This window comes from Rhinatrema bivittatum, unplaced genomic scaffold (assembly GCF_901001135.1).
Source record: "Rhinatrema bivittatum unplaced genomic scaffold, aRhiBiv1.1, whole genome shotgun sequence".
NCBI classification, from domain to species: domain Eukaryota; kingdom Metazoa; phylum Chordata; class Amphibia; order Gymnophiona; family Rhinatrematidae; genus Rhinatrema; species Rhinatrema bivittatum.
In genome coordinates, this window is record NW_021820940.1 from 1 (window position 1) to 12,351 (window position 12,351).

At 48.2% G+C, this 12,351-nt stretch overlaps 1 protein-coding gene across 2 annotated transcripts in view; it reads left to right on the forward strand.

Annotated features, from left to right (window-relative positions):
- The first annotated feature begins 102 nt into the window (after positions 1 to 102).
- The window catches only part of LOC115082308 (zinc finger protein 708-like), a 36,672-nt gene continuing 24,423 nt past the window's right edge, over positions 103 to 12,351 (forward strand). Inside the window, exons 1-2 of one of the 2 annotated variants that reach the window (XM_029586539.1) lie at positions 103 to 176; positions 8,659 to 12,345. In XM_029586539.1, the coding sequence (XP_029442399.1) occupies positions 146 to 176; positions 8,659 to 10,991 (2,364 nt within the window). In that variant the 5' untranslated portion in view covers positions 103 to 145 and the 3' untranslated portion in view covers positions 10,992 to 12,345. Of the gene's footprint in view, positions 177 to 8,658; positions 12,346 to 12,351 lie in introns of those variants that run through there. The other variant, XM_029586542.1, reaches the window with a different exon arrangement.

Sequence of the window (12,351 nt, forward strand, 5' to 3'; positions counted from 1 at the left end):
CTTAATGCTGAGGAAACCGATTGGCAGTTCAGGTTTTGCCTTTCTTAGGTCAATATCCCAGGCTGTTTAAAAGCTGAAGGCACAATCTCATTCTCTAGCAGGCAGCCGAGGTCCCAGTCCTGACCCTGCAGCAGAGATCCTGAGAATGGGCGGGGAGGAGACGGAGACCAAGAGCGGTGAGCAAAATATTCCTTCCTAACACAACACTTTAAAGCTTTTGATGCGCTCCCGCATAGGAGACTCGTGAACAAAATGAGAAGCTTGGGAGTGAGCGCCAAGGTGGTGACGTGGATTACAAACCGGTTGAGGGACAGGAGGCAGTGGGTGATGGTAAATGGAAGCTGCTCTGAAGAGAGAGCGGTGTTACGGGGCCTGCCCCAGGGATGGGTTGTGGGACAGACTCTGTTCAGTATCTTTGTGAGCGACCTGGTGGAAGGGAGAGGAGGTAAGGTCTGTCTGTCTGAGGATGATACTAAGATCTGCAACAGAGTGGACACGCCGGAAGGAGGTAGAGAGAAAGAGACGGGATTTAAGGGGTTAATAAACATGTGGATAAAGGTGAACTGGTAGATGTAGTGTATTTGGATTTTCAGAAGGCGTTTGACAAAGTTCCTCATGAGAGGCTTCTAGGAAAACTAAAAAGTCATGGGATAGGAGGCGATGTCCTTTCGTGGATTACAAACTGGTTAAAAGACAGGAAACAGAGAGTAGGATTAAATGGTCAATTTTCTGAGTGGAGGGGGGTAAACAGTGGAGTGCCTCAGGGATCTGTACTTGGACCGGTGCTTTTCAATATATTTATAAATGATCTGGAAAGAAATACGACGAGTGAGGTTATCAAATTTGCGGATGATACAAAATTGTTTAGAGTAGTTAAATCACATGTAGATTGTGATACATTGCAGGAGGACCTTGTGAGACTGGAAGATTGGGCATCCAAATGGCAGATGAAATTTAATGTGGATAAGTGCAAGGTGATGCATATAGGGAAAAATAACCCATGCTGTAGTTACACGATGTTGGGTTCCATATTAGGTGCTACAACCCAAGAAAGAGATCTAGGTGTCATAGTGGATAACGCATTGAAATCGTCGGCTCAGTGTGCTGCGGCAGTCAAAAAAGCAAACAGAATGTTGGGAATTATTAGGAAGGGAATGGTGAATAGAACGGAAAATGTCATAATGCCTCTGTATCGCTCCATGGTGAGACCGCACCTTGAATACTGTGTACAATTCTGGTCACCGCATCTCAAAAAAGATATAATTGCGATGGAGAAGGTACAGAGAAGGGCAACCAAAATGATAAAGGGGATGGAACAGCTCCCCTATGAGGAAAGACTGAAGAGGTTAGGGCTGTTCAGCTTGGAGAAGAGACGGCTGAGGTGGGATATGATAGAGGTGTTTAAAATCATGAGAGGTCTAGAACGGGTAGATGTGAATCGGTTATTTACTCTTTCGGATAATAGAAGGACTAGGGGGCACTCCATGAAGTTAGCAAGTAGCACATTTAAAGCTAATCGGAGAAAGTTCTTTGTCACTCATCGCACAATTAAACTCTGGAATTTGTTGCCAGAGGATGTGGTTTAGTGCAGTTAGTGTAGCTGGAGAAGTCCTTTAATGGCTATTAATCAAATTTACTTAGAGATAGCCACTGCTATTAATTGCATCAGTAGCATGGGATCTTCTTAGTGTTTGGGTAATTGCCAGGACCTTGTGGCCTGGTTTGGCCTCTGTTGGAAACAGGATGCCGGGCTCGATGGACCCTTGGTCTGACCCAGCATGGCCTGTTCTTATGTTCTTAAGAGATTACTGGTGGTCCAGGCCCTCTCTTACCCCGGGCTGATTCTGAGCATTTTGGGGAAAAAAAAAAAATCAAATTTTTCAAAATCTTTTTTGCTCTGCTGCAATCCAGGACCCCTCCCCACCTGAATCGCCTCGCTTTTGACAAATTCCGCCGCGTGTTTCGGGTCATTTTTCCCCTCACGGTGCCGCGGCCATCGTGGCGTGTGGAGAATCGTCCGCACAGCTTTCTAGGGCCGGTGTTTGCTCCCGCTGCCTACCTGGAGGGGGAGGCAGCAGTAGCCAAGCCTGGAGGGGCTCAGAAACGCTCGGCTGCGCGGGAGCTTCTGGCTGCTCCGTTTCCCCTCGGTGCAGGGTCGGCAGCCATCTTAAACACCTTTGCTGCTGCTCGGGCGGGGGAGCTGTCGCCGGTCCCTGCCAGTGCTGAGGGCACTTTAGATCAGGACCAGGGGGACAGGACGTGGATTCGGATTCCTGCTCTTTAGATTTTGTCCTCCTTAGGCATAAAGCATTTTTGGCTGCTTTGCTGCTGAGACCTGCGCAGGGACCGTCCCCCGAGGTAGCCAAGCGCACGGATGTGTCCGCGTCTCCTCGGGTCGCGATGTTATAAAAGGCGCTGTGGCTTCGGGGAGGCTCAGCCGCTCCGGTGGTTCCGGGCAGTGCGGCTGCAGGTGCAGGGGCCTCTCCTTCCCTTGGATGATGAAGAGAGGAAGCAGAACCCCATGGATGGAGATGACCTTAAGGTGCTCCGTCTGTTCCACAGAGAGGAATTAGAACCTCCCATTTCTGCAGTTCTACCTTAACTCGGAGTGGATCTCCCCCCGCAGGCTCCGCCGCAGGACATGGTGGATCCAGTCCTGGCGGGATTGCGAACGCCGACCCGGGCTTTTCCCTTCATCCCGTGCTTCAGCAGCTGATGACCAGGGAGTGGGATGCTCCGGATGCTGGTTTGCGGGTTGGTCGAGCCATGGATAAGCTTTATCCCTTTTTGGATGAGTTTCTGGAGCTCCTGCGGTCCCCCAAGGTGGACGCTTCGGTTTCGGCTGTTGTCAGGCAGACCACTATCCCAGTCGCAGGCTCGGCGGCTCTCAAGGATCTTCAGAACCGCAAGCTGGAGGTCCTGCTTGAGCAATCTTTTGAGGTGTCGGCCCTGGGTATCCGGGCGGCGGTGTGTAGCAGTTATAGGCTGCGGGCGAGCCTGCGCTGGGTTCAGCAATTGCTGACGTCTAGAGATCTTCCTCCGGGAGAGTCCGAGCAGGCGCAGCAGTTGGAGGCTGCGGTGGCTTATGAGCGGATCTCTGTATGACCTGCTCCGTACCTCCTCCCGCACCATGTCGTCAGCAGTGTCGGCGAGGCGGCTCCTGTGGCTCCGCAACTGGTCAGCGATGATTCTTCGCAAGGCTCAGCTCGGGCCTTTTCCATTTAAAGGTGTTTTTTTTTATTCGGAGATGATTTGGAGCAGTTGATAAAGTCCTGGGGGAGAACAAAGGTCCCAAGTTGCCAGAGGACAGACCGAAACCCTCCAGAGGGTTCCATCCTCCCGCTCTCGTTTTCTGGGGCAGCGGAGGTTTCAGGCAGAACAGGCATCAAGCGCCGGACAGCGACAACCGTTGGCCAGGAGCCCAAGCCTGGTCCTCGTCCTTTCGGGGTTGCAGAGGGGTCCTTCCTCCTCTCTCACCTCCAGGACTCCACAATGAGATGGGGCCGGCTATCCCTCGGGTCGGGGGTCGCCTGTCCCGGTTTTACGAGGCATGGGCCAGCATTACGTCCGATCAGTGGGTGCTAAGCATAATAGAACGAGGCTACACTTTGGCCTCTCCGAGATTTCTACTTAATATCTCCATGTGGTCCTCAAGTCAAACGGCAGATCGTGCGTCAGACTCTCGAACGTCTCCTGGCTCTGGGAGCGGTAAAGAAAGGTGGAGGACGGGAAGATGCTCCATTTACTTTGTAGTTCCAAAGAAGGAGGGATCCTTCCGGCCAATTTTGGACCTCAAGAAGGTAAACAAGTCTCTCAAGATCCCGCACGTTCGCATGGAGTCTCTGCGTTCAGTCATCGCGGCGGTGCGCAAGGGCGAATTCCTGGCCTCTCTAGATCTGACGGAGGCAGACTTGCACATTCCCATCCGCGAGGATCATCAAACGTTCCTTCGCTTCATGGTCCTGGGGAATGCATTACCAATTCTGCGCTCTGCCCTGTGGTCTCGCGACCGCACCCCGTACGTTCCCCAAGGTCATTGTGGTTGTGGAGGCGTCTCTCCGGAGATAAAGCCTCCTCATTCATCCCTACCTGATGATCGGCTCATCAGGGTGAAGTCCAGGGAATGCTGTGTGGAAGCGATCCACAAGGTGACCCCGCTCTTGCAGTCCCTAGGCTGGGGCAATCAATCAGGCCAAGAGCAATCTGGTCCCCTCTCAGACATTGGAATTTCTGGGAGCCCGGTTCGACTCCTCGGTCGGGAAAGTTTTTCTCCCGACGGACCGAATGAAGAAATTGATGGGGCAAGTTCGTCGCTTGTTGGCACTCCCGTTGCCCCAGGCTTGGGACTACCTTCAAGTTCTCGGCTCGATGGCATCTACTCTGGAGGTGGTTCCCTGGACCTTTGCTCGTATGAGACTGTTTCAACGAGCATTGCTTTCCCGGTGGGATCCCAAGTTGGAGAATTTCCAATTCCCTCTACCACTCACCGATCATGCCAGGACCAGTCTTGGGTGGTGGCTTTGCCCACACAACCTGTCTCGAGGGGTGGATCTGGAAGTTCCGAACTGGATGGTGGCGACCACGGATGCCAGTCTCTCCAGTTGGGGAGCTGTTTGCCAGGATCTGTCAGTACAGGGCAGCTGGTCCCCGGAGGAGTCCGGATGGTCGATCAATCGCCTGGAGACCAGAGCGGTTCACTTGGCCATGCAACACGTTCTCCCCTAATTACACCATCAGGCGGTTCTCGTCCTGTCTAACAATGCAACGACGGTGGCCTATATCAACCGTCACGGAGGTACCAGAAGTCAAGCTGTAGCCGACGAGGCAGAGCTACTCATGGCTGGGCGGAGCAGAATCTTGCGATGCTAGCAGCTTCTCCCGTCGCCGGGAAGGAGAACATACAAGCAGACTTCCTGAGTCGGAGGAGCAATGGATCTCATTTCTCGCAGATGTGGGACTCCCTCCATGGACTTGATGGCAACGTGAGACAGTGCCAAGGCTCCTCGCTTCTTCAGTCGCAGGAGAGATCACGGTGCAGAGGGGGTCGATGCGCTAATAGTTCCCTGGCCAACCTCAGTTCTCCTGTACGTGTTCCCTCCTTGGCCTCTGGTGGGCAAGGTGCTTCGCAGGATAGAGATCCACCCAGGGAGGGTAATCCTCGTGGTTCCCGAGTGGCCTCGACGTCCGTGGTTCGCGGATCTCATCAATCTGGCCGTGGATGGCCCTCTACGACTCGGGCATCTTCAGCGTCTTCTCCGTCAAGGGCCTATATATTTTGACCAGGCAGCTCGCTTTTGTCTAGCGGCTTGGTTTTTGAAAGGCGGAGACTGAGGAAGAAGGGGTATTCTGAGGAGGTGGTCACTACACTGCTACAAGCCAGGAAAACGTCTACCTCTTTCTCATACATTAGAGTATGGAGGGTTTTTGAGACGTGGCATTGTGAGCGAGAGATTGCTACGATTGCTCAGATGTTAAGCTTTTTGCAATACGATTTAGCCAAGGGCTTGTCTTTTAATTCCCTCCATGTACAGGTGACGGCCTTAGGCACTCTGCTTGGTAGCTCGGTGGCGTCACATCCAGATGTGGTGCGGTTCCTCAGAGGAGTAAGGCATTTGAAGCCCCCTGTCCGTCCGGTATGTCCGTCGTAGAGTCTTAATTTGGTTCTTTGCGCATTGTGTGATCTGCCGTTTGAACCCATTAGGTTGGTGACGTTGAAGGACCTCACCTTGAAACGGTGTTTTTGGTGGCTATGTGCTCAGCTCGCCGGATTTTTGAGTTGCAGGCTTTTCTCCTGTAGGGAACCCGTTTGAGAATCTCTGACTTGGGAGTTTCTCTCCGAATGGTTCCGTCCTTTTTGCCCAAAGTGGTCTCAAGTTTTCATTTAAGCCAATCTGTTGAGCTTCCGGCATTTCCTCATTTGTCGAACGATGTTAAACATGCATGAGAGCTTCATCAGATCGAAGTTCGGCGTTCCTTGTTACGTTACCTGGAAGTCACAAATTCTTTCAGACTCTCATATCATTTTGTTTGTCCTATGGAGCGGTTCCAGGAAGGGTCACAAGGCGTCTAAGACGACGATGGTTGAGAGAAGCCATTTCGTCTGCATACATTTGTAAATGACGACAGGTCCTGAGGGCCTGAAGGCCTATTCTATTCGCTCTCAAGCAGCTTCGTGAGCCGAATGCCAGTTGGTATCGCCTCAGGAGATCTGCAGAGCCGCTACTTGGATGACGCTCCATACATTTGCTCGCCACTACCGCTTGGATGTTCAGGTGCCCGGAGATTTTGGCAGTGGCTTATTGCGAGCATAACTCGCGAGGTCCCACCTGGTTTAGGGAAGCTTTGGTACATCCCACGGTCTGGAATGATCTGGGTACGTACAGGGAAAGGAAAATTGGTTCTTACCTGCTAATGTTTGTTCCTGTAGTACCATGGATCAGTCCAGATGCCCGCCTAAAGACTAGGAGTGGGTAACAGGGGGATCTGTAAAGTCTGCGTGCGCATATTCAGGTTATGTTATTCCAGCAAGAAAGCTACGGTTACATGTTTGTATGTTCCTTCTTAAAGTTCTGCTCTTGCTTGATTCATTGCTAGTCTTTTTCTGCTTTCATACTCTATATACTGAAGGGATGCAGGAGGCGCACCAGGTTAAGTCAGGCCGCCTTTCAAGTTTTTCTCTGTCTCCACCTGCTGGAAGGGAGGCATAACCCATGGTCTGGACTGATCCGTGGTACTACAGGAACGAAAACTATCAGGTAAGAATCAATTTTCTTATCTGAAGGTGGCAAAGCAATGTGACAGGGCGATAGCTAAAGCCAGAGGGCTGCTGGGCTGCACAGAGAGAGGAATAACCAGTAAGAAAAAGAAGGTGACGGTCCCCTTGTACAGGTCCTGGGTGAGACCTTACCTGGAGTACTGGGCTCAGTTCTGGAGAGCGTATCTCCGAAGGGACAGAGACTGGATGGAGGCGTCCAGAGAAGGACGACAAAATGGTGGGGGGTCTGTATGAGAAGACCTATGAGGAGAGGCTGAGGGACCTAAATATGTATAAACCTGGAGGAGCAGGGGGTTAGGATACAGAGCTTCAGATACCCGAGAGGTTTTAACGATGCACAATCAACGACAAACCTTTCACTTTGGAAAGAAATCAGTAGAACTAGGGGTCAGGTAGAGAAACTCCAGGGAGGACGACTCAGAGCCAACGTCAGGAAATATTTCTTCACGGAGAGGCTGGTGGAGGCCTGGAAGGCCCTTCCGGAGGAGGTGGTGAAGACAGAAACAGAGAAAGATTTCAGAGGGCAAGGGATAAGCACTGCGGGTCCCTAAAGGCTCGAGGATGGAAGTGAGGAAAAGAGCGCATGGGGGTAACTGGGGGTAACTTGCTGGTGCGGCAGTTGCTACCCTTAACAATTAAGCCTTGACGCTGTTAATGCAGCTCCATCCTTGCTCTCTGCTTCAACGGCACTGGTTAAAGGAAATTCGATTCAAACAGCATCCGAGGGCCCTGACCTTTACAGTCTGGGAAACTGAGAAGCATGGGGGTAACCTGCACGGTGCGGCAGATACTGGCGTAAGCTTGCTGGGCAGACTGGGTGGAGCATTTGGTCCTTTTCTGCCATCATTTCTCTCTTTCTTCCTGTGAGCTGTGGAGTATTTCTCACTGACCTAAGTAAAAAGGTGAATAAAGATTCAATCACAAATCTTACACAAATTATTGCAGTTTTTACGACCCTCACAATAGGCTCTGCCAGTCAATAGACCTTCATCTGCCTTATATTTAAGCAGTGGCCTCTTTGTAACTTCCTCTATTTGCAATAAGTTAAAAATTGGCACAGAGCGTTTAAAATGCCGGCAGAGCCAATGCATCTGAATGTAAGGAGGAACGAGGACGTGGATCACCGCTTATGAGACTTCCTGTGGGATTTCCCCGATGCAGACTCCGCTTTGAAACACAGCCTGTGTCTGGATTTTTTTGTGATATTTAAGAAGAAAAGAGACAAGCAGATGTGTCTTATTTGCATTTTAAGATCAAAATATAAAAAGTTTGCATTGTCTCTGCGACCACTGACTAAATATAAGGCAGATGAAGGTCTATTGACTGTAGGAGCCTATTGTGATGGTCGCTAAAAACTGCAGTAAATTGTGTAAGATTTGTGATTGAATCTTTATTCACCTTTTTAGTGTGGTCATTCAGTGGGAATTGACATTCAGTCTTTGGCTTATGAGAATTTAAAACGTTCCACATAGAAGGTGAATTTTAATGCTGGCTCTCAGTTAAATTCTCATTACTAAGTCATTAGAGTTCACTTGCTTTAAGTTGACAGATCTGAGGTTCAGGGCCCGGGTTCAGAATGAATCCCAGGTCTCCAGCAGGGCGTGGCAGAGTTTTTGGTGAGTGACTGCAATCAGTGCAGAGACTGGAAGTGAGGATGAGAGGCACAGAACCAGCAGGGTGAGGTCAGACGTGGTCTGTTCCCCTCTGTTCATGGGCTGTTGCCCACCTGTACCTGTCTACAAGCAGCACCAGGCTCTATTATATATGATAGGGATCCATAGTCACACTAATGCCGTTCAGTGATTAGATGGAGCCATCTCCCAATATACATCTCCCTCCATTTTTGTAAATTTAGTAATCATACTCTCGCTTTTATCCACCAGAAGATGGATTCAGGAATAATAGGCAGAGAATGTGTGATGGGCAGCAGACGGAGGAATGGAAAGAGAGAGACCCCTCCAGAGACAGCCTAGGACCTTCAGCTGAGTATCCAGGAGGTATCAGTATAGTAACATCACCCAGGGGGAAAGAAGTAGTCCAAAAAAGAGAGAGTCCATATGCATGTTCTGAACGAGGAAGAAATTTCAACCTCTGCCCCAGTCTTGTAGAAACTCAGAGACTCAGTGAAGGAGAGACTCCATTTCAGAGTGCTGACACTTCAGAAAACTTCACCACAAACTCACAATCTGTTGAACAGCAAGAAATTATTGAATGCGGGAACAAGTTCCCTGAGAGGACAAGTCACCCATCTATCCAACAATATCACAGAAAGGAAGAAACAACATTTACAGGTTCTGAAGAAGAGATAAGGACCCCTACGAATACAAAACTTACAGCACATGCAAAAGATTACCTAAAAAAGAAACCATCAAAATGCACTCAGTGTGAACAATGCTTTTTCTTCCAAGCTGAGATAGAAGGACATGTAAGAATTCACTCTGGAGAAAGACCAATTCAGTGCCCTGAATGTGAGGAGAGGTTTACTGAGAAATCAAACCTGAGAGAAAACAAAAAAATTCAAAGACAAGACCAACCTTTTAAGTGTTCTCAATGTGAAAAATGTTTCAGATATAGATTCTGGCTTATAGTTCATCAGAGAAGTCACAAGGGAGAGAAGTCATTTATATGGTCTGAATGTGATAAAGATTTATGTCAGAAATTTAGTTTAAGAAAACACGTAAATATTCACACAGGTGCGAAACGATTTACATGTTCTGAATGTGATAAATGTTTTGCTAAAAAATCCAATCTTAAAAACCACACAATCGTCCATACAGGTGAGAAACCATTTAAATGTTCTGAATGTGCTAAATGTTTCACTTGCATGTCCAATCTTAAAAAACACAAAAGAATGCACACTGGTGAGAAACCATTTAAATGTTCTGAATGTGATAAATGTTTCGCACAAATGTCCCGACTCAATGTCCACAAAAGAATGCACACTGGTGAGAAACCATTTAAATGTTCTGAATGTGCTAAATGTTTCACTTGCATGTCCACTCTTAAAAACCACACAAGAATGCACACTGGTGAGAAACCATTTAAATGTTCTGAATGTGATAAATGTTTCGCACAAATGTACCGACTCAATGTCCACAAAAGAATGCACACTGGTGAGAAACCATTTAAATGTTCGGAATGTGATAAATGCTTCATCGATCAATCAAATCTTAAAAGCCACATCAGAGTTCATACAGGTGTGAAACCATTTAAATGTTCTGAATGTGATAAATGTTTCTCAAAAATGTCAGATCTTAAAAGACACGAAACCGTCCATACTGGTGAGAAACTGTTTAAATGTTCTGAATGTGATAAATGTTTTGCTCTAATAGGCAGTCTTAACAAACACAAATACGTTCATACTCGTGAGAAACCATTTAAATGTTCGGAATGTGATAAATGTTTCTCATATATGTCCCATCTTAAAACCCACAAAACTGTCCACACTGGTGAGAAACCATTTAAATGTTCTCAATGTGATAAATGTTTCTCATATATGTCAGCCCTTAAAAGTCATGAAACCGTCCATACAGGCAAGAAACCTTTTAAATGTTCTGAATGTGATAAATGTTTCTCATATATGTCCCATCTTAAAACCCACAAAACTGTCCACACTGGTGAGAAACCATTTAAATGTTCTCAATGTGATAAATGTTTTGCTCATGTCGCCGCTCTTAAAAACCACAAAATCCTCCATACAGGTGAGAAACCATTTAAATGTTCTGAATGTGATAAATGTTTGCTCATGTCACCACTCTTAAAAACCACAAAATTCTCCATACAGGTGAGAAACCATTTAAATGTTCTGAATGTGATAAATGTTTCACCCAAATGTCCCATCTTAAAACCCATCAAACTGTCCACACTGGTGAGAAACCATTTAAATGTTCTGAATGTGATAAATGTTTCGCATATATGTCCCATCTTAAAACCCATGAAACTGTCCACACTGGTGAGAAACCATTTAAATGTTCTGAATGTGATAAATGTTTCTCATATGTCAGCCCTTAAAAGTCATGAAACCGTCCATACAGGCAAGAAACCTTTTAAATGTTCTGAATGTGATAAATGCTTCACCAATCAATCAAATCTTAAAAGCCACATCAGAGTTCATACAGGTGAGAAACCATTTAAATGTTCTGAATGTGGTATATGTTTCGCTCAATTATGCCATCTTAAAAACCACAAAACCATCCATAAAGATGAGAAACCATGAAATGTTCTGAATGAGATGCTTCACTCAAATATACCATTTAAATGTTTTGACTGTGGTATCTGTTTCACTCAAATACTTAACCTTAATAAACACAAAAGAGTCCATAAGCATTGCAAAATGGTTTAAATGTTATGATTTTGGTAAATCTTGCAGACGTATTTGCTCTAAGGAAGCAAAAAAAGAATCCATATTAGTCTGATTCAGAGGAATTTCCAAGCACTCCCTGATATGTTACCTATGAAAATTACACTGTTGTGTTCTGCGGTTGGGGCTCCCCACGACCGCGCCCCCCTACCTTAGCCGCGGCGTTCCTGCGCCACGGGAGCCCCGGGGGAGGGCTCCGATCCTGGCCGTTGCTGCCACACGGCCTCCCGAGCTGCCCGCTGCAGGGGGAGCTGTCCTGCTCCCCCCTTGCGGCGTCTCTCCTCCGTGGGACAAAATCAAAGATGACCACCGCCATCTTTAGGCGCGAAGCCGCGCCTCTTCATTAGCCTTAAAGGGACATGATCCCTTTAACCAGGCTCAGCTGTTCCTTATGAGCTGGAGCAGAGGAAGTATAAAAGACTTCCTCTGCTCATTCCTTGACTTGGCATGTGGTGCAGTGCCTAAGTTGAAGGACACCTTGATCTGAAGATTGTGGGATCGAGTCCAACTCTCTGCGCCTCCAAGAATTGATTCCATGTTTGTGGGTGGTAGCCCATGCTCCCTTGGACTTCAGAACACTCGATTCCAAGCTTGGGGGTTCAAGCTCTCCCTTCAAGAATTCCTTAGAACATCTGCAGGACAATGATCCAGAACATCTGCAAGCTCAATGATCCTGTTCAGCTGCTCGCCCTCAGGACCTCACTCCTGTCAATCGGCTGTCCTCGACCGTCTGTCCAGGACTTCCGTTGGATGTCCTTGACCGTCTGTCCAGGGTTTCCGTTCCGCTCCAACTTGGCCTGTCCTCGATCGTCTGTCCAGGACTTCAGGTTCCTTCCGATGGCTGGAGACGTGGCCTGGTAGGATGAACATCAAGCATTGTCAGTGTGACTTCACAATGTCCTTTGTTGATCAGGTCTGCTTGCTTCGGTGAGTTCCAGTGTCTTGATTCCTGGTTCCTGACTTCGGATTGGCTCAAGGTGATTCTCTGGTTCCTGACTTTGGCGTGGCGATTCTCTGGCGTCTGGCTTTAGACTGGTGAGCGATGACCCTCTGGTACCTGATCTAGGACTCCTTCTTGACTACTGTCTCCAAGGGCCCACCTAAGTCCCCGCGGCACGGGTCCCTGCGGGCTCCTCCTGGGGGGACACAGACTTCCAGGGGTGAAGACTCAGTTCCTCTTCTCAGCTCTTCATCAGCTTCCGTGGTTGCCTCAGTC